This window comes from Equus asinus, chromosome 10, assembly GCF_041296235.1.
Source record: "Equus asinus isolate D_3611 breed Donkey chromosome 10, EquAss-T2T_v2, whole genome shotgun sequence".
NCBI lineage: Eukaryota > Metazoa > Chordata > Mammalia > Perissodactyla > Equidae > Equus > Equus asinus.
Window position 1 is genome coordinate 94,814,384 of NC_091799.1, and position 21,264 is coordinate 94,835,647.

The 21,264-nt window shown below is 42.4% G+C and overlaps 1 protein-coding gene across 1 annotated transcript in view; it reads left to right on the forward strand.

Moving 5' to 3' along the window:
* MYO10 (myosin X) overlaps window positions 1–21,264 on the forward strand; it is a 210,197-nt gene that overhangs the window by 33,893 nt on the left and 155,040 nt on the right. The window contains exon 2 of the mRNA XM_014837346.3: window positions 12,338–12,436. Within this exon, the coding sequence (XP_014692832.2) occupies window positions 12,338–12,436 (99 nt within the window). The remainder of the gene's footprint in view (window positions 1–12,337; window positions 12,437–21,264) is intronic.

The following is a 21,264-nucleotide window of genomic DNA, read 5'->3' on the forward strand; positions in this document are numbered from 1 at the left end:
CATCATCTGTGATCTTGTGCTTGTCCGACAGACACGTTAGATGACGCCTCTTTTTTTACAGAGAGGCGTCAAGTAATTAATAACTGTCCCAAGCTACAGGTAGTGGAGCTGGTATTTGAGTCCACACCTTCTGGGGGAGCATCCAGTGTGGTTTCTGCAACGTCATACTGAAATCTCGAGTGGCCCCACGTCTCTCTGTGAGCGGCTTGGTTCCTGTAGATGTCACTGTGAGTTTACTGGGCATTGAGCAGAGCACTGAGGTAAGATTTGGAATTGAGAGTAAATTAATTCACACTGAAGCCTCATCTCGTCTGTCCAGCCCTGTCCTAGGTGCTGGGAATTCAATGGCAAGTAACACCCACTTCTGTCTCCTGTAATACAAATGACATAAATCCTAGTGTAACATCCATCAAATAGTCAAAGCCTTGAAATAACTTTTGTTTAGATGTTCTAGGGAAAGCGAATAAAAACTGGTGGTTGCCATTTACATAGGTCTGTTGATGAGTGAATTGCTTTCTAGATGTCTTCTCAAAGTCATGACATTCCTGTGTTAGAAAAATAATAGCTGATATTCCTTTGCTTGTAAATAATGGAAGCTCAGCAAAAACCCGTGTAAAGTGGAAGGAAGCCTTTCTTGGCCTGTGTAAGGAGGGTGGGCAGGAAGGAGGTTGACCTTTAGGATAACTGGATCTGGGGAGGGAATGAAGTCAGATATGAGTCTGCCTGTTGTTCTGTGTGGTTGTTTGGCTCTCTCTCCCGCTCCTTTTTTTTTTTTTCCCCCCTGAGGAAGATTCATGCTGAGCTAATATCCGTTGCCAATCTTCTTCTTTTTTTGCTTGAGGAAGATTAGCCCTGAGCTAACATCTGTGCCAGTCTTCCTCTATTTGGTATGTGGGAAACTGCCACAGCATGACTGATGAGTGGAGTAGGTCTGCGCCTGGGATCCGAACCTGTGAACCCGGGCTGCTGAAGCAGAGCGTGCAGAACTTTAACCACTCAGCTGGGCCTTGTCTCCTTTTTTTAAAAATTTGTGATATAATTCACATATCATAAAATTCATCCTTTTAAAGTATACAGTTCAGTGCTTTTTAGCAGAGATGCTAAATACTGGTTCTAGTGTATTGGTATATACTAATAGTTGTGCAGCCATCACCAGTATCTAGTTCTAGAACGTTTTCATCACTCCAAGAAGAAACCCCATACTTCTTAGCAGTCACTCCCTATTCCCAGCCATGGCCTACACCCAGCCCTAGGCAACCAGCAAGCTGCTTTCTATCTCTATGGATTTGTCTTCTGGACATTTCATATAAATGGAATCATATAATATGTGGTCCTTTGTGACTGGCTTCTTCCACTTAGCATAATGTTTTCAAGACTCATCTGTGTTGTAACAAGTATCAGTACTTCATACTTTTTGTCACTGAATAATATTCCATTATATGAATAAACCACATTTAAAAAGAATCTATTCATCAGTTGAGGGACATTAGGGTTCTTTCCGCTTTTGGGCTATTGTGAATAATGCTACTGTGAACATTTGTGTACAGGTTTTTGCACGGACATATGTTTTCACTTCTTGAGTATATACCTGGACTGGAATTCCTGGGTCACATGGTAACTGTTTAACTTTTTGAGGAGCTGCCAGGCTGTTTTCCACAGCAGCTGCACCATTTTGCATTCTCACCAGCAGTGTGTGAGGGTTCTCCTTTCTCCGCACTCTCACCAACACATATTCTGTCTTTTTAATTGGACTAGGTTATTTTTTAAGCCCCTTTAAATTCAGGAAGTATGGATTTATGAAAAACATCAACTATTTTTGAAATTTAATAAAAATTCTACAAAGGAATTAATTAGTATGGATGCACCAGGAATGAGAAATAGCCATTTCAAGTTTATTTACTTCCTGCTATGTTTTGGGGTCATTCATTTTTATGAAGTAACGACAAACTCCTGTTCTGAGGAAGTTTGTATATTTTTTCTAAAAACAGATGGTAGCCAGAACACAGCCAGGATTTCATTAAGATAATCCTATCAGTTTTTGTTTATTTGTGGGGTTCTTTTTTTAGGGGGGGCGGGGAATTATTCTTGTCAAGAATAGGAAAAGACAATAAACCCTAGGAAATATGAGGTAGAGGACATCTGGTATTACATTCCGTGGGGAGTGCAAACATCTTGTGATGGTCTTTTATTACCCCTCTGTTCCATATCTCCTACTGTTTCCACTAAAACGAAGAATGGAATGCAGGCCTAAAACCAGCTATTTCGTTTGTGTCCCACTAGAGAGGATTTCCCGCTAATTTGTGAGCGTTCTTAGAATCGGAATGGTTTTATTCCTTTTATAAAATCTGCATGAACTTTCCCCGCTTACCTACTTCTCTTTTCATGTTCTGTTCCTTACGTTACCTAATTATTCCCTTCGGAAGAAAGAGACTAAATGAGCAAAGTATGAGAATGGACATAGTTTACCTCTAATATATTGTAAATTCTTTAGAGCAGGAACCGTTTTATATGCTGTTGAATCTGTTGTGGTGCCTGGTATATAATGCGAGCTCAAACGATATTTGTGGAAAGGGTGGGCTTGTGGAAGGATGGCCTGGTGGGTGGGTGGATGGATTTATGGGTGAAGTGACTTATAGATGACTAAATGAATCTTCAGTACGTTGGCTGATTCTTTAGGTCCATTTTCTGTTTTCTTTTAGACACATACCTGCTGGCTTTGTGATGACTGGTTATAATTTGATTTTTGTTCCTTGCATGGTCACCTTCCTACAGTGTTTGAGATTGGCTCACCAACTTGGAGGTGTCTCGTTTCTTTCAGTGTTAAATTGTTTTTGGAATTATTTCTAGTCACTGTAGTTTAAAAGAGTAACCGAGAAACTGATTTAAATAATTGTGAGGAATGTAGGGAAAATCAGAATATAAAATCAGGACTTGATTCAGTCAGCTGGTAAGTTGGAACCCCATGACCATGGAATAAACCCTACAGAATCACACGTTTGTAATTTAGGCATCTTGCCGTTTAGCCTAGCTCGTTTTGGTTTTGATCTCGATTGGGAGTAGGGGGTGCCAATGAGCCTTTGTATCTTGACCTAGGGAACATTAAGCAAAGATTAGTTTATTGTTGATGATACCTTTTACCATTTTCTTTCTTTTTTTTCCTCCCTTTCCTCCACCTCCTATTTATACACTTTTCATGATATCCTTCACCTGGAAGCTGCTCTTCCTAATAGCTGGTAGTGGTGACAGAGTGTGACCTTCTGGGCAGGATACCAGGAACAGATGTGGATGTCCTGTGGTCCTTCTCTGAGTGGGTGCACTAGAGACTGGAACTGTCCAAACACGTCGGACAAATTGTGTGAACTTTATAGTAACGAATGCAGACAGGCCTCAGTTTACGTTATACTGTTTTTTAGGTACCTTTATGTGCTAGTTGTTTGGGATGCTACACGTCTTCCTGTGGAAATAGTCCTGTAAATAATCCTTATAGGCAAGCCCAAGAAATGATGTTGATGATGGTGATGATGACATAGCTGAAAGCCACAAATTATTGTAGCTACAAATAGCTGGAGTGCCTTTCTTATAAAGGCAATGCCCTTAAAGACTTCTCTAGGCCAGTCTGGGAAGTTACCCAACACTTTGGGCATAGCCTTGGGGTGAGGGGATTATTTCTGTGTGTTCTGAAGCAGACTGCCAGCAACACATTTTCCTGTGGAATTTAATGGTGGCATCAGCTCTCATGGGCATAGGACAGTTCTTGGGGTTGCCTATTTAGAAAACAAATGCCATTGCTGTTCCTCAACTAACAGTAAAATGGTACAAATTTGGGATCCTCACACCACACATTTCCAGCATTGCAGGCTGTGTGCTCACATTCTCTCTCTTGACTCTCCCTTTATCGCTTTTCCCTTCTAAGCCATTGGCGCCGGGTGGCACTCTGGCCTCGGCACCTAGTTGAGTTCTGCATCCTCTGAGGTCTCAGCCTAAAACTGCCCATGTTCTGTTCAGAGCCTAAACAGCTGTGGGCCAAGTTAAAGCATTCCTCCTTGGAATCTGATACAGTTGTTCAGAAATGATTGCCAGCCTCAGATCTAAAACCCTGCAGTCACGAGGCGAGGAAATGAGTCAGGAGATCACTCATCCTGTGTGGGCCCCACACGGTTTGCATGCTGTGTGGTGAGGGGACACAGAGGCCACCCATTGCTGTGGGGATGCTCGGACAGTCGGCCGCCCTTGCTGCTTCACTTTGTTTCCATGTCCCCTCCTAAGGCGTGGGCCTCTCCATGGGGGAGAAGTCTTAGGTTCCACCTTCCCCTTTCATGTCCGAATCTCCTGGGTTTGTCCCCAGCCAGCAGCCCTCCCTTGTCCCCGCTGCTTGTGTTTGCACTGCATTTTTCAAACTCATTTTGTACGTGTAACTGTTCCTCTCTCCATACTGGTCTGCACTGTTTCCGAACTTTCTGACACGTTTTGCAAGCACTTGCATTGTAATACTCCTGAAGTGAAAGAGCGTCGTAGACAGGTTTGTCTGTGCATTTCCAGTCATCTGCAGAAAAACATTAAAAGTCAGTTAATCAGCATCAAAGTGCATTTAAAACAAAAGACAACAGCACAGTGGACAGCGAGGAGGCGTCCTCTGGCACCATTGTGAAACCGTCTGCAACCTTTTTCCTTATCTTTGTCGAGTGTTTTGAATCACATTGCAGAGGCCACTCCCTCCCTTCTGTTTGCACCCAGTTTTAATGTCACCTGAAATTAGATCTGCCCTAGGTATTCTGTATCTGGGCTGATCCTACTTAGGAAGGTCGTGGAAACGCCTAGAATTGAGACAACAGAGTCGGCTTTCAATTAATTAGGTTGCCGACCATGAATGGTTTTGAAAACTCCTTTAATTTGGCTGTGGCTCTGGAACTTTGTATTACTCTAGATCAGAGGTTCTCAACTAGGACAGTCCCCGCATCCCCAACAAGTAACTACCTCGTCCAAAATGTCAGCGGTGCTGAGGTTGAGAAACCTGCATTAGAACTTTGAATGTTATAAAAGCCTTGTGTCCTTTGAGATGGATTTGAGTAATGAGGATTAGGAAAAAAAAGTCTGTTACGTTGAAAAGGTATTCCTACTATCAACACCAAAAAAATGACAGTAAAACAGGAGAGATCTCACTTATATATGGAATCTAAAAAAACAAAACCAAAAACTTATAGATGCAGAGAACAGATTGTTTTGGTTGCCAGAGGTGGCGGTGGGGGGGTTAGAGAGCTGGGTGAAGAGGGTCAAAGGTACAAACTTCCAGTTATAAGGTAAATAAGTCCTGGCCATGTAGTGTACAGCATGGGGGCTGTAGTTAATCATATCATGTTGTATATTTGGAAGTTGCTGAGAGAGTGGATCTTAAAAGTTCTCATCACGAGAAAAAAAGCTTGTAACCGTGAAAGGTAACAGATGTTAACTAGACTTATTGTGATCATTTCTCAATGTATACAAATAGCCAGTCATTATATTGTACACCTGAAACTAATATATGTCAATTATATCTCAATTTAAAAAAAAGGAGAAAGTTCTATTTAAATCTTTGATACCATATATAATAGCCACATCCAGTTTCTGGAATTCGGTATCCTCAAGAACAAGGACCCCCGCCTACCCACTCCCCAGCCTTCCACCCTAGCTCCCTTCTAAGCCAGGTTGCTTCTCCACTGAGTCACTGAAGGCAAAAAGAGAACTTTCTTTTGGCTACTGAATTTGCTGCAGACTTAAATAGCTGTTTTAATTTATCCATTACAAAATTATTTGACCTCTTTGTCTTTAAGAAGTAAAAAAAAAAAAAACAAAGCTATTTCAGGAACAAATTGTGACTTTGTCATGTAGGTTGTTAAAGAATCCTGAACCATGGTACTTAGTGGAGGCCAAGTAAGCAGTTACTGGAGAAAAGGAGGTGTGGTGGCCTGTTGTGGGTCTGAGGCCGAGTTGTGTGTTTTGCTGAAGAATGTTCTCTTTTTCATAAATCTGTAATTAGAACATGCCACACAGCATGGTATTTAAAGTCCATGATCATTATCTCTTTTTAGGGTTGTTTCCCTACCTTATTTTTAAACTTAAGTTTTTCGAAGTTCAGGAAAATCATTTTTAAAAATCAGAAGAGAAATAGAATAGTTTTTAAAAGGGCTGCAGTCGGTTGAAATCTATGATAGTGATTTTATCTTCTTTAAAGTAGGTATCAGGAACCTTTTTGAGTAAAGGGCCAGAGGTAAATATTTTAAGCTTTGACTGGCTGCTTCCGGTTGCCGTGGTAGCAGGAAGGAGCCAGGTGAAATTCCTTGCCCAGGGAGGTACTGCAAGCAACAGGCTGGGGATTTAGGATGACCTTCCAGGGAGGGGTGCTGATAATTGAGCACCATGACACAAGGAGGCAACCTACTGCTCCTTATCTTTAGATTAGCTAGGGCAAGTCTCCTGTGTGGCCTCTTGGCCGCCCTGGTCTACATTAATGGAGAGCAGGGACTCATGAATTCAACACAGATCTTCAGCGTTTCAACACAGCCCTTACACTTAGTCATTATGGGTTTTGGGGGTTTTTTGGTATGTTTCTTGATACCTCTATCGCTCAATTATAGAAACCTGTTTGGGTTTTTCTCATTATGGTATGGTTAAGAATGTTCGTGTGCATCAAGAAGTCTAAGAATGTTCATGTGCAATCGAGAAATTAATTTTTTTTAAAGTTGAAATTACCAAAGTATAATTACATTCAATAAAGTGCACCCATTGTAGGCCCACAGTTGAATGAATGTCAGTACGTTTATGCAGTTGTGCACACTCCTGTTTTGTTGCCGAAACCAAAGTGGGTTCCCTCCTGGGGAGTTTAATCAGACTCTCCACCAGAAGTAGTTGTCTCACAAAGTAAGGTGTATTTGCAGCAAATAGGAGACCATGTGGAATCGTCTCCAGAGTCATGGCGTCCCCAAACAAAGGGAAGCAGGGACATTTATTTCAGATGGGGAATGGATAGTCAAAAGGGAGGGGTGGGTATTCGCTTGAGCAGGCTCCTTTGGAAAACATGCTTCCAGGTACACTGCAGGTGATGACAATAATGCCTGAGCTCCTCCTGGAGAAATCTTAGCATTGAAAATAAGGCAAAGCTCATTGGTGTAGCCCTGGTGGTGAGGCTTGGTGTGGGTTATGCAGGTTGGTGATTGTATCTCCTTAACATAACAAAAGGAAAAAAAACCAATTTGGAAAAGCAGTTATCTGGACACCTAGTTGGTGACAGTTTTAGAATAGTTCCATCAGCCTCCAGAGTTCCTTTTCCACATTCACAGTCAGTCTCCCCACCACCCAGTGTGGGGCGGCTGTTCGTCTACTTTCTGTGTCTATGGATTTGCCTTTTCCAGAAATTTCATATAAATGGAACCCTGCAATATGGACTCTTTTGTGCGGCTTCTTTTCCATAGCATAATGCTTTTGAGATTCGTCCTTATTGGTAAGTCTGTCAGGGATTTGGCTTTTTGCTACTGAAGGGTTCCATTGTATGGATTTATCACATTTTGTTTGTCCTATGCCAGTTGATGGACATTTGAATGGTTTCTAGTATTTGGCTATTATGAATAATGCTGCTATGAATACTTTCATATAAGACTTGTAAAAAAAATTTCTTTTGAGTGAGTAGCTATCTAGGAGTTGAATTTTTGGGACGTATGGTAGGATTATGTTTTGGTTTTTAAGAAACTGCCAAACTCTTTTCCAAAGTGGATGAACCATTTCAGGTTCCCATCAGATTCTCCACATCCTCACCCACGCTTGGTATACTCCGTCGTTTTTATTATAGCCAGGAAATCATTTGTTGGCAGCGGAGAATGGAAGCCCTCTGAACCTCACTTTTAAAGAAGGAATGGTATTACTTGCCTCCCTATCTTACAGCATTGCTCTGAAGATCAAAAGAGATGGGAATTTATGTGCAAGTGCTTTGAATTGTAAAAAGGTTACTGGTGATTATGTGCAGAAAAGTTTTTAGCTGTTAAATTTAACGCATACCTGTCTCAGAGATAAAGATGAAAACTTGCCCAAGTTTTCGTAAAATGTGTGTGTTATGATCAAACTTGTTCCACCTGCTATTAAAGGCATTTTTTACTCAAATTATGAGCTTTCTCCATCTGCCTGCATTATACATTAAATTATCAGCCTTATTTAACAATGACAGAGTATAATGGTTTGCATATGGTGGGCAAATTTTTCTTCCCCACTCAAACTTGGATGGTCTGGTAAATGTCTGCTTGTGACTTCATTCCCAAATCCCTGTGGGTGGCCCTTTTCTGGACCTGGGCATGTGTTTTCTGTTTGAACAGAATGGAAGTAGAAAGTTTGGGGGCTCAGAGAACCGACCAAGAATGGTTATAATTTACATAGATTCTTTCAACGGTTTTATTTTGCAATTCTGATTCTATGAAAATTGTCAGTTTAAACCTTTTCAAAGTACAAAGGGAATATTTTGAATGCATTTCCCTTCCTCCTTGTGGAAGACAGCTGCTATATGTCTAGGAGAACTGGCTGGTGGCCTCTAGATTTGCAATCTGGGCTTATCAACAGCTCTTCACACCTGTTGAAAAAGACCTTTGGACTAAGGGAGTTGAACTGTGTATTTGATCATGTAGGACTGTGTCAACAAAGAGCTTTCCAGTGCTTTCAAGTGAGAAGGTAAAAAGAACCACAGCGAAAGTCAAGTAAAAGAAACAGCATGCTGTGTAGCTTCTGGGCATCAGGAGGTTAAATTAACCCTGGGGACAATTTATATTCAGGAATGTTTCATGATAAAATCTTAATTTGATTCTTCATAAATAGACAGTTTTAATCATTGGGAAATGTGTACGTGAAATCCTTTTTGATAAAAATGATACAGGTGATGGTCATTGCAGACAGGATGCTTTGGACTCAGGATTTGCGGACGGAGATCCACTGTGGATTATTATTTCATGGTTTTACCTAATGTGTAAAAGCTCTCCCCTGAGATGGCTTTGAAAATTTTTTTTGGGTGTGTGTATGCATGTAGGTATTCCAGAGTTTTCTAATGTTGTAGTCTCCACGATGTGTGAATTTAAAAGAGGATGAAAACACTTTGTTAAGGCACGAGAAAGTCTTTTTCTAGAGCGAATATATGTACAAATAATGTGATTTTGGTACGGAATGATATTTGAGAGTGCAATCTTAGAGGATGCCTGAAGTAAATGGTCTTTTTGGGAGCAGTTGTTGGCCAAAAAAGAAATCAGGACTGGCAGACTGTTGTGCCATTCTTTCTTGGGGTGACCTATGTCTCAGCCCCAAGTGCAGATCAGAGGCACGTGACCCACTTATGTGGAAATGGGGAGTCCCCTCTGTTGGTGTAGTGTGTTCTTCAAGTAAGGCAGGCTGTTTTTATAGAGAAACACTTCGTCCTCATTTTTGATGCTGTTTTCCACCTTGTTCTTGGAGGATTTCAGCCCATCTTTGGAGGGATGATTGAAGAAGTATGGGGTTAACAATTTAAAATCCCCACGATAAGGAGAAAGGGCATGCCCTGGGTAGGACCTTATGTAGGATTGTAATAAGGAATGCTAGGAGAGTCACAGAACTCGCAAGGGGGTATATGTGAGCCGCTCATGGAGGAACAGGGGCCGGCGCCATTTCAACCTTGGGCTCCAGCCACCTTGATATTCTCGGAAATGCTTGTAGAACCTGGTGGGCATGTGCCCTCCTCTCCCCTCCCCCCAGCATCTAGCTAGCTGGCCCCAATGCTTTTGTTGAACTCAAGGTTGACTTAGTGGGGATCCCAAGGAACAGTGGTGGCAGCAAATGTTTTAGGTCCTCACTAGTGTATTTTAAACAGGATCATCATTGGTGCCAAGGGAGTAATTTTAAGTTGAATTCTTACATCTTCTTAAATTTTCCCTTCTAGAAGGGCAAGAGATGGGCCTGGCCCCGTGGCCGAGTGGTTAAGTTTGCGCCCTCTGCTTCGGTGGCCCAGGGTTTCTCTGATTCAGATCCTGGGCGCGGACATGGCACCATTCGTCAGGCCACGTTGAGGCGGCGTCCCACATGCCACAACTAGAGCGACCCACAACTAAAATGTACAACTATGTACTTGGGGGATTTGGGGAAGAAAAAGCTAAAAAAAAAAAAAAGGCGAGAGAGAGCAAATAGTTGTGTGTGATAAGTGGCCACTTAAAGTGACCTCTGTGTTGTTATATTTCAATTGTTGACTGATCTATTGCATTTGATTTATTTATGAATTATTTTAAGGAGACAGAGTCAGTGTGACATGTGGAAAGAGCGTGGAATTGGGAATTGGAGAGATTTGAGACCCGGCTCCATCGCCATCTGTGTGACATTAAGCAAGGATTAATGCTCTGAGCTTCAGTTTCCTCCTGGGGTTGGGATGGGGGGTAGAAGAGATTCCTGTCTTACCGAGGGTTGGTATTAGCTATAATGTCATTGAGGCTCTCAGCACACAACCATGATGCATCATGGACATTCCATCACTGGAAGCTACTATTTTTGCCGTTGATAAACACTCTAAGGCATAAAGTGATGAGTTTACTTCTATATATTATTTATTTCCTGCCAGCTCTCTGTGTTAAGAGAGCAGTAGTAGGGGCCGGCCCCATGGCCAAGTGGTTAAGTTCGCACACTCTGCTTCGGTGGACCAGGGTTTCACCAGTTCGAATCCTGGGCCTGGACATGGCACCACTCATCAAGCCATGCTGAGGTGGCATCCCACATGCCACGACTAGAAGGACCTAGAAGGACCACAACTATGTACTGGGGGGCTTTGGGAGAAAAAGGAAAAATAAAATCTTAAAAACAAAACAAAACAAAAGAGAGCAGTAGTAGTCCCTTAATCTAGAAGTTGAACATACCATAACCAATATATTTAAAATTTTTCACTTAACATTTCAAATTAAAACAGAAATTAAACAAACCAATGAAATGAGGCTGAAATTTCTTGAAAAAGTTTTCCGTTTTCAGTGCTGTTTCAAGGGATAACTTTGGTATGTTTCCACATTAAATACGCTGTGTCATGAGGATGTGCTTGGTTAGTATCATTTTTGTTGAGATCAATGAAATTGTTGAGCAGAGTAGAGCTAACTTGAGATACTAAAGCTCCATGTTACATTCCATCACATGAGTTTTATGTCATACATCATAAAGATAATTCTTTATAATCTGAATGACCAGTGAACACACCCAATAACTTTCTTCAAATTTTTCTCCTGTGTCCTTGGAAACAAACTTTTTTTCATGTATGAGCAAGATCGGCCCTGAGCTAACATCTATTGCCAATCTTCCTCTTTTTGCTTGAGGAAGATCGTCCCTGGGCTAACATCTGTGCCAGTCTTCCTTTACTTTGTATATGGGTGCCGCCATAGCATGGCTTGATGAGCAGTGTGTATGTCTGTGGCCGAACCTGCAAACCCCATGCCGCCAAGTGGAGCATGCGAACCCAACCACTATGCCACTGGTTGGGCCCCAACAAATGGTTTTTATGTTGTGAAACCAAAGGAAGAGGAAACTCAGCATAACAAAGCTAAATATTGTGCTTGTTTCATTCGTCCAATGGCGAAATAAAAAATGAAATCAATGCTAAAAATGTATGCCCCAGGTTAAAACAATAGGCTCTGAAAGTTGCATTTTTTGGGCTACGATCCCAACATAGTGCATTAGGTATCTGGTGGAATCCTAGCAAAATTCATACTGGTGGATTGGGTTTTGATATTTACTAAAACTTTAGTCCCTCTCTTGGAGCGTCCCGTTAACACGTGGATTTGGTACAAGGAAGAAGTCAGTGGAGTGTTCCAGTGCCCTCCAAATGGGCAGGTGACTGGGGCCTGGACCCGGGAAGATGAGAGCCCACAGGTCCTGAAGAGTTCTCAAATTGGGGTGAAGCAGGGCAGTGACCTGGTTAAACTTGGGGTTTCTGGACCCCATCTGTCTACGGTCGAGTGATGCTGAGCAAGTTTCTTTACCTCCAGGCCTCCACTCTCCATCTGTAAAATGGGGTGGTAATAGTGCTTGTCTCAAAGGGTGTTTATGAGTGACATGGGATAATCCATATAAACGAATTGCATTTTGATAACTCAGGGGCTACTATTTTCTTAGTCTCTGTTTCCTCTGTCCGGTGGAACTCTCTCTGTCACACTTGTATATGGTAAAGGCTGTGGATGATACTTTCTGAAGATTCATTACTTCTTTGAGAAAGACTTGCTTTTCAGAAGTTTTTCTTGAGGAATGTACTAGTCATAGTAATTTTGAGGGTAGTGTTTTGCCACAAAATGCATCCAAACGCATCGTTAAATCCTGTTTGTTTTGTTTACAGGGAACACGGGTCTGGCTGAGAGAAAACGGCCAGCATTTTCCAAGTACTGTAGATTCCTGTGCAGAGGGCGTCGTCGTCTTCCGGACAGACTATGGCCAGGTGAGCACGGGTCCCTGCAGCTCTGTGACGTCTGTGTTCTCCTTCCTTAGGTGGCCTTCCATAAGGGCATGTGTGTTCGCTCTCCCTGCCCCCTCCTATGCCTTCAACGTTTTTTTCTAAGTGATAAGACAAAATCCTAAAAGGAATGTATAATGTACACCTTGTGTGTATGGGGGATGCAGTGAAATTCTCCCAAATGAAACAGTGTTCCCACCAGTACAGGACAGAAGAGCATGACGGTTGGCTGGTTTCCTCCTTGGGGATCTTGTCCAAGAATCAGAAGAGTAAGCAATTTGAGAACAAGTTCAAATCTATTGATACTTGCTGGTTGGTTTCATGACCACTTTCCCTTAAAATTCTTAAACTTTCATAGATGGTTGGAAATACTGTCCTGCCAGTGTGAATGTGGTGTAGCCATGTCTGATCCCTGTAAGGATGAGATTGACTAAGCCAGCTAACCCGAGCTTCCTCATCCACCTGGTTAAGCAGCTGGAGAAGTTCATGCCGTTTGTGGGAATTCCAGCTCTCCTGGTTCCCAGTCCTTAGTGGAAATGATTGAAAAGCCAGATCACTGAAAACACAACTGTGAACCCAGAAACTGGCTTGTTGATTATATTTGGACGATTGTGAAAGGTGCCCGGCTTCTCCATTTTATTAATGAAACTGATTTTAATGTTACCATGGATCCCGCCCTCAGAGGCGCAGATCAAAATTTTAAGACATAAAGAAATAAAAGGACGTCCTATGCCGGTATTTAGAAGTCATCATTTCTGAATTTTGTTTGAGAGTTGTGTTGAGAGCAAAAGCTTCAAGGTGGGGCTGGCCCGGTGGCGCAGCTGTTAAATTCGGACGTTCTGCTTTGGTGGCTCAGGGTTCGCCGGTTTTGATCCTGGGTGTGGACCTATACACTGCTTGTCAAGCCATGCTGGGGCAGGCGTTCCACTTAGAAAGTAGAGGAAGATGGGCATGGATCTTAGCTCAGGGCCAGTCTTCCTCAGCAAAAAAAAAAAAAAAAAAAAAGGATTGGCGGTAGATGTTGGCTCAGGGCTAGTCTTCCTCAAAAAAAAAAAGCTTCAAGATCAGTGTTGTGCAGTTTGAAGCAGACGGGCTGCTTGGTGATCAAGACCTCTTAGCAGAGATGGTCCCCTTGGTGGTAGCTTTCTCATTTCTTGGATTAATAAGCGGTGGTGTTACTGGGCTGTTTTGCGATTCTTCAGTTCTTTTTCATCTGAGAGTCTTGAATGGCTCTTGAGTATTTATCTGGTGGTGAAGATGTAGCTGTGTTGGTAGATGTAGATTTGAGGGGCAGTGTTGGAAGGGAGGGGCCAAAGAGATGACAGTCTAACAGTCATCACCAGTGTGGATGCTACACAATGCCAGTCTGGTTTCTTTCTTTCAGGTTCGCAGGTATTGTAGGATGGTTTATGAACTAAGGACTGACTCAGTGGCTTTTGCTGAACTTTAGGGTCAGCCACTGCCCAAATGTCCAGGTTCCTGTATGCAAAGTTGGTCAGTGTTTTTCTGTCTCACCATTGCTGTGCTCGTCTTCCCTTCTCACTTTCTGCAGATGTGAATTCATTTCCTTTCATGCCCTGTACATACTTCTCAAAATGAAATTAAAAAAGGAAAACAGCATTTACACAGTGTACCTGACTCGATGTAACTCTGTTCCTGAAAGTCTTATGAAATAGATTTTTAGTGGAATTCTTTCTTTTTTGTTGACTTATTTTATAATCCCACAGATACTTTCTTTTTTATTTTTTTTAATTTTTTTAATTTTTTTTATTTTTTTTAAAGATTTTATTTTTTCCTTTTTCTCCCCAAGTCCCCCAGTACATAGTTGTATATATTCCTCATTGTGGGTCCTTCTAGTTGTGGCATGTGGGACACTGCCTCAGCGTGGTTTGATGAGCAGTGCCATGTCCGCGCCCAGGATTCGAACCAATGAAACACTGGGCCGCCTGCAGCGGAGGGCGCGAACTTAACCACTCGGCCACGGGGCCAGCCCCCCTCGTTTTTATTTTTAATGCTTTTTTTTGTCATTGTGGCAAAAACATGTAACATTTAATTTACCATTTTAACCATTTTTAAGTGTCCAGTTCAGCAGTGCTAAGTGTGTTCACATTGTGCAGCAGATTTCTAGAACTTTTTCGTTTCACAATACTGAACTCTGTACCCACCAAACACTGCCTCCTCATCTCCCCTCTCCCCGCCCTTGCTAACCACCTTTCTACCTTCTGTCTCTATGATTTTTGACTACTTTAGGTACTTCATATGAGTGGAATCATACAGTGCTTGTCGTTTTTTATGACTGGCTTATTTCACTTAACATAGTGTCCTTGAGGTTCTGAGATGCCTTCTATTCCTGTCTAACTATGCTTTGCTTGGCAGAGGCCAACACAGCTCCAGCAGCCTTTTAGCGCCACTCCTGTGACATGAGGTCAGCAATCTGTGCTGGGAAGCCATTGCAGGCCCCAGTCCATTGGCAGCTCCCAGTGATGTGGGAGTGGAATGGGATGGTCAGGTCAGTACTTCTGTTTGCTCCTGACAGTATTTATGGATTGTGGGTTAAGAAAGAACTGAACCAGAAAAGTATGTACTTAAACATGAACACAGCTCTCAACTTTGACTTCTCGTCTTCAATCAGTCATCAAATCCTTGGTCTTATATTGTCTGCTCTATCATTCCCAAGTATAACAAGTATAATTAGCTTGGCAATTCATGTAGGAATTGCAGGGTTTCAAATATGGGAAAAGGGAGACGAGATTGCAAGAAGTGGTTTCAGACGTGGATCAAGAACTGGCAGTGGCCCAGAGACTCTAGTTTCTTTCTCTCCTGACCTGCTTCTTCCTCTCCCTACATCAGAAGTTCACTGCGAGACGTGTGGGCGTGGTCACTGAGGATTAGGAGAAGTTCATTAACTGGTCCTGGCACCCAGGACCGGAATACCTGCTTTTTAACTGGGCAGGAAATACATTCTTGAAGGAATCAGGGTCAAAGATGCAGAGCATGGCCTTGTTCTGGCCAAGCCCGTCTATGTTACTTTGCAAGGAATTGGCTAATTTCAACCCAACTTAATGTGTTATTAAAGGGTGTTAAGATCTTGATATATTTCTGGGGGAAGGGGAGATCGGAGAGTTATTACTTAATGGGGACAGAGTTTCAGTTTTGGAAGATGAAAAAGTTCTGACGATGGATGGTGGTGATGGTAGCACAACAATGTGAATGTACTTAATGCCACTTCACCACACAGTTAAAAATGGTTAAAATGGTAAATTTTATGTTAGTATGTATATTTTACCACAATAAAAAAAAAAGGGATATCAGTGTTGGAGGTCAAATGTTAACTGGTAAAAGCTGTCAAATGGGTCTTTTTCTATATATTTAAAAGCAATTCAGGTGAAATTTTTATGTTACCAAAATGTGAGCTCTCAGAAAAACAAACAGCTTACAAAACTGTTAGTTAAATTACCTTTTGGTTTCCAGCAGTGCGTGCATCTGAAACTTGACTGGATGTTAATCACCTGGGGGTGGGGTCTTGTTCAGATGCAGATTCTGATTGGCAGGTCTGGGGTGGGGCCTGAGAGTCTGCATTTCTCACAAGCTCCAGGGTGCTGCTGATGCTGCGGGTTCCTGAACCACCTTTGAGTATTTAGAGGCGGCCCTGGAAACTGCTTAGGGTCATGGTTACCTCCAACCAAGGGCAGGAAGTACTTGCAACCCCCCTGGTAAACCACCAGTACTACTGTTTTAGAGGAAGCAAAGATAAGATAAGGTGCAGGGCTTTAGATAAAACTAGAACATTTTTCTTTGGTCTTTCACTGAAGCTTTTCCTTTCTTTCACCTTGTCCTCTCTCTCTGCCCTCCCTTCCAGCAACAATTTCACCTGGAGTGTGGCCAGGGGTTGTGCTGACTGTAGCATAATAGTCCTCAAGTGGATTAAAAAGCAGTTTTAAAAAATCCTGTTTAGTGTTAGAAACCAAGCAGAGCAGTGTGTAACTGAAATCCTAAAATGGAACCTCCGGGACACTGGCGAGGCAGGAGATAATAGGGTATTGTTTTTTTTGTGAGAGCACTGAAGGGCATGTTTTCTTGTTTCCTGCCGTCTCAGAATTGCTCGCATTCACTCAGCTGTTCTTTCTTTGCCAGGGAGATAGTTTTAAAGTTATTTTAAAATTCCATTCCACACTAAAATTTAAACTACTGTAGGTTGTTTCTAGGAATACAGAGGACCAAAATGTTCCCATTTGACTCATAACTTATGTTATACTCGCCGTGAAGTATTTGCAGATGGAGAAAAAAATGTGCAAGTGATGTGCTAACACACTTTGTTGAAAAATATGCATAGTTGTGGCCTCTGGAGAACGCGGCACATGGGGCAGGTCAGCACGTGCCCTGAAAGTTAGAAATTACTTGTCTCCTTGGACAACAAGCTTTGGAGAGAGTTTTAGAAGAGCAGATTTTTAAAAGCACCATGGTTTTGCAGGGTTTGCATATTTTAGATCTGTCTAAAACGCCAACTCTTTTGAAAATGAAACATGGAAGACAGCCTGGAGCATTTGTCTTTTCTAGAATATTCATGAGGTGCTCAGGCCATCCCTATTGGCCCCCTTTAGGGACATTATAGAATTGAGTTATCTGATCTAAATTAGATTTTTCACTTTGAGAGAAAACCATTATCTTTTCTGAAAAGAGCCTCATTTGATGATTGCTCTGAAATAGCTCCGAGTGACAGCAATTTACCTAATTGTATTTTAGAAGATAGTTATTTAACTTAGCGGGTCAACCTGATCAAGACTCAAGACAATTACTCTCTGCCATGATTCTGCTGGGTTTCTGTTTTTGTTGTCTCTCTATGCGGGTCCTCCAAAATACTTTACCAGTGGGGCATTTTATCACCCCAGTCTACAAGTACTGCCCTTCTCATTCTCTCCTTTTTTTATATTTGCAACAAGTGTAATTAGACTTGGTTTTAAAAGTTTTTCTCCTCATATTATTAATCTACAAAAAGGCCATTAGATTGCCTGGTACTTTCAAGTGATCGCTGCGCCCCTAGACAGGCAGACTTCCTCAGGCCACCCGGGAAGCACAGTCCTAATGATTTATAATCACATCTCCCGTTGAAAGCCATCTCTAACCTTTTCAGTCTCACTTTCTCGTTTTGACTTGTTGGAATTAATACTATGGGCCCAATTTTGTGAAACTTGTTCATGGGTTAGTGCGGTGATTTCTCATTGCATGTTTTTGTCATTTTCACACACTTTCTGCCCTGTCCAGCTGCTTTTCTTTTGCTTTTTTTCCCCCTCCGCTTGACCCCCATTGGTGCCTTTTTGTGTGCCTTGAATGTCATGTGGATGTGGGCAGCCTTTTGACCTCTCCATGCCCTCCCTCTCCGTACACCATATGTGTCTACTCCTGTGTCCTGGAGAAATTTCTCCCGAGCCTATTGAATGCTAGAAAATTGACAGTGGGACAGCCCAGCACGTTTCCCATTTCAGAGTTCCAAATAACACCCTGACCCCACAAATTATCAGGGATTGGACAACTGGAACTCAGTGATTTCAGCTTTAGGTGAGAACAAGTTGGATCTGAGTGCTGAAGGGCAGTGGTGGCTCCTAGATATTTTAACCAAGTTGAAAATCTCAACTGCATATGCTGACCCCTGAGAGCCCAGGAATGCCCCTGCTTTTCAGCAGCCACGGAAGCTGCATTCCAGGCTTCAACGCGAAGCCAGCTGTTGGCCGAGGCAGCTGCCTGGGTAAACAGGTCTCCTCCGCCAACTCCTTCTATACCAGCAGAGGGGAAGTGAGCAGCAGCTGGCAAGGGCCCTAAGTTGGGGCGGCCAGCAGGAGGGGACCACCTGCGGTCCCCAGGGCCCCCACAGCCCAGGAAAGAGTCTTCAGGCTGTGAATGGTGGGGGTAGGGGGAGACCAGCAGGGAGACACCTAAACTTAGGAAGATGGAAGAAAGGAGTTTGGAGAACAATACTAATGATGCAGAAGCAGTGTCATTAGGATACGTAACTTTAAAGGCCAAACTCTGGGACAACAGGACCAATTCTTTCTAGTCGACTGGCCTGGACATAATTCCCTTGCTTTTATGTTGTTTAAAATAAGTATATTCTATCCTCTTATCTATCTCCTTTTTTTTTTTTGAGGAAGATTAGTCCTGAGCTAAGATCTACTGCCAATCCTCCTCTTTTTTTTGCTGAGGAAGACTGGCCCTGAGCTAACATCTGTGCCCATCTTCCTCTACTTTATATATGGGACGCCTGACACAGCATAGCTTGACAAGCGATGTGTAGGTCTGCACCCGGGATCTGAACTGGTGAACCCCAGGCCACCGAAGCAGAATGTGCGAACTTCATGGCTGTGCCACCAGCCTGGCCCCTCAACCTTATCTATCTCCTTTTTTGTGTGCGAAGGAAAACATTTTTATATTAATGCACATATTTTGGGGAAATCTTACTCATTTTTTCTGAAAAGGGAAAAAACTCAAGATTTGTATTTTGGCCCCCTGTCGCCTCTCAGATCTCAGGTGTCCCTTGTATTGCAGTTGCTGCTTCCAACCAAATTAACCTGCTGGTCCGGTTGAACGACGTGAAATTGCCGTCTCTGTAGGATAAGAGAGTTGAATATCAGCAATTTCATGTGGTTCAGCGTATTATCATGTTAATGGCCCTCTGTTTTAATTTTGTGTTTTAGCTCATCGATATATTTATGACTTAAAGATAGAATTTGTCTGATGGTGTACAGTAAAGTTTAATAAAGTGGTATTTTGCAATCGAGTTGGGAGGCAAAGCATATCCCTAAGACAATACACAGCCCTGGCTTCTGGAGTTCCACTGCCATCTTGAATTCTGTTGTTGTATAAGTGTGTTTGTTAACAGCTGTGACATTTGTGTTTCTTTTGGAGTTTTCAGTTTTTCTGATGGGTGTCTAAAAGATTTGTTATGATTTGCTCTGCTGCAAAGGTCCAAATTTGAGTAGAAAGAAAAATGAATAGATGAATACATTTATTTTTTTGAACTGGAGCTTGGGTTTTCCTCTGTTTTTGTTGTGTATGTGTGTGTGTGTGTTGTGGTAAAAATAAATTACATAAAATTGACCATTTTAACTATTTTTAAATGTATATTAGTAATGTGTGCAACCATCACCACTATCTCCAAAACTTCTTCATCGCCCCAAACCGAAACTCTGTAACCATTAAGAACTAACTCCTATGCAATTTATTTTTAAACTGCTTTCCTCTTGGATATCTTTTCTTGTGCTGCTTTTAGAAACAAAAGCACGTTAGAGATTCTGGTTTGTACCCTTCCTTAAGGAATAGACAACATCAAGAAAGAATTGCTTTAGACCTGGCTCCAGATTCCTAGGATGGAGAATCCGATGGTGACAGGTCTGCTCATCACCACTGAGCACTTGGCACTGGCTGTGTGATGTGCACTTGGGGGTGGATGGTGCTGCCCTGTGGGTGGGTGAAGGGCCCCTCCCAAGTGGAGGGCCGCTGCGCAGCCATCCAAAAAGGAAGAGGAGAGAGAGAAATGCTGGTGACAGGTGGCAGATAATTTTACAAAATCGGATGTATTTGGCTTTTTTTTTGTTGAAACTTCAATATCGATCCATCTGTTATTTTTGGAAGTTACTTCAATCAAAATAGTGCAGCTGTATTAAGAGACAGCCTTGAGCTGGGAAACTCTTGAATTCTCTGCACTTTTCCCGCATTTCACTGTTTCATCCTGGAAATACCCGTCTCTGAGATGGATATTAAACACCAGCCTGTGGCGTTTCTTAGAATCAAAAGTCTATACTCTGGGGACTGAACACCCCTGGGGCTTTCTGTCTTGCTTTGAAAACCAAGTAAAATGCAGTTTGTCCAACTTACTTGATTTTGAGTGAAAAATATTTTTATGCTCTGAAAGCCATGTGATTCTGACTCTCTAGATCTCTTCCAAGAATTTGGTTTGGCGTCTTGTGGCTCAAAGATGGGAAGTCCAAGGTTTCCATTAATTTCCACTCTGGGACTATAGAAAAAAACGCCTGCTTCTTTATCAGGAATACATGTGTGTATCTGCAAATCTGCATGGCTCTGAGTGGAACACGTGTTGTAACCTGGGAAGAGATTGTCGCTCCAGCAGGCTCAGCGCTTGCTTGTCTTTTCCCTTTTTGGGGGAACCTGGTTCCTACAGAGATGTGCCTGACTCTCTCTGCCTTCATTCAGGGATGGACGCCCTGATGAAGACCTTCCGAGAGAGGCCTTCTTGACCTCTCCATCCAGAAGGGCCACCACCTGGACATTGTCACGTGTGGTTTTTTTTCTGTCTGTCCTCCCCAAGCTCTCTGAGAACTGTCATTCCTGTGTCCTTAGCACCCAGGAGCCGAGTCTGACCTGTGGAGGCAATCAGATTCTGAGAGGCTGATTGAAGCTCCATTCATAATCAGCACGAAGCCACACAAGTCATTAGAAGGCTGGGTGCTCTGCTGAGACTTATAACATTTTAATATAAAAATCAAGACAAGTCTTAAAGGACCTCAGGTGACAGAAGAAAAAGCCTCATGTGACTAGAGTCATGATGGGAGTGTCACTATGTTATTTTTATCCTGGCAGTGTATAAACCATCCTTATACTGTAGACCAGAGTAAAATAAAGAGCAGTGAAGATAATTAGAGAGAGGCTTTTTCAAAGGAATTATTAAACTCCAAAAACATAAATTGCATTTTCGTCTTTCCAGGGGGTGTGGGTGGATGTTGAGTTTGGTGCATTTCTGTCTTACCCGCCATATTCCCCGTACCTGTGAAAAATCCATTGGTAAGACCTTCAGAGACCCC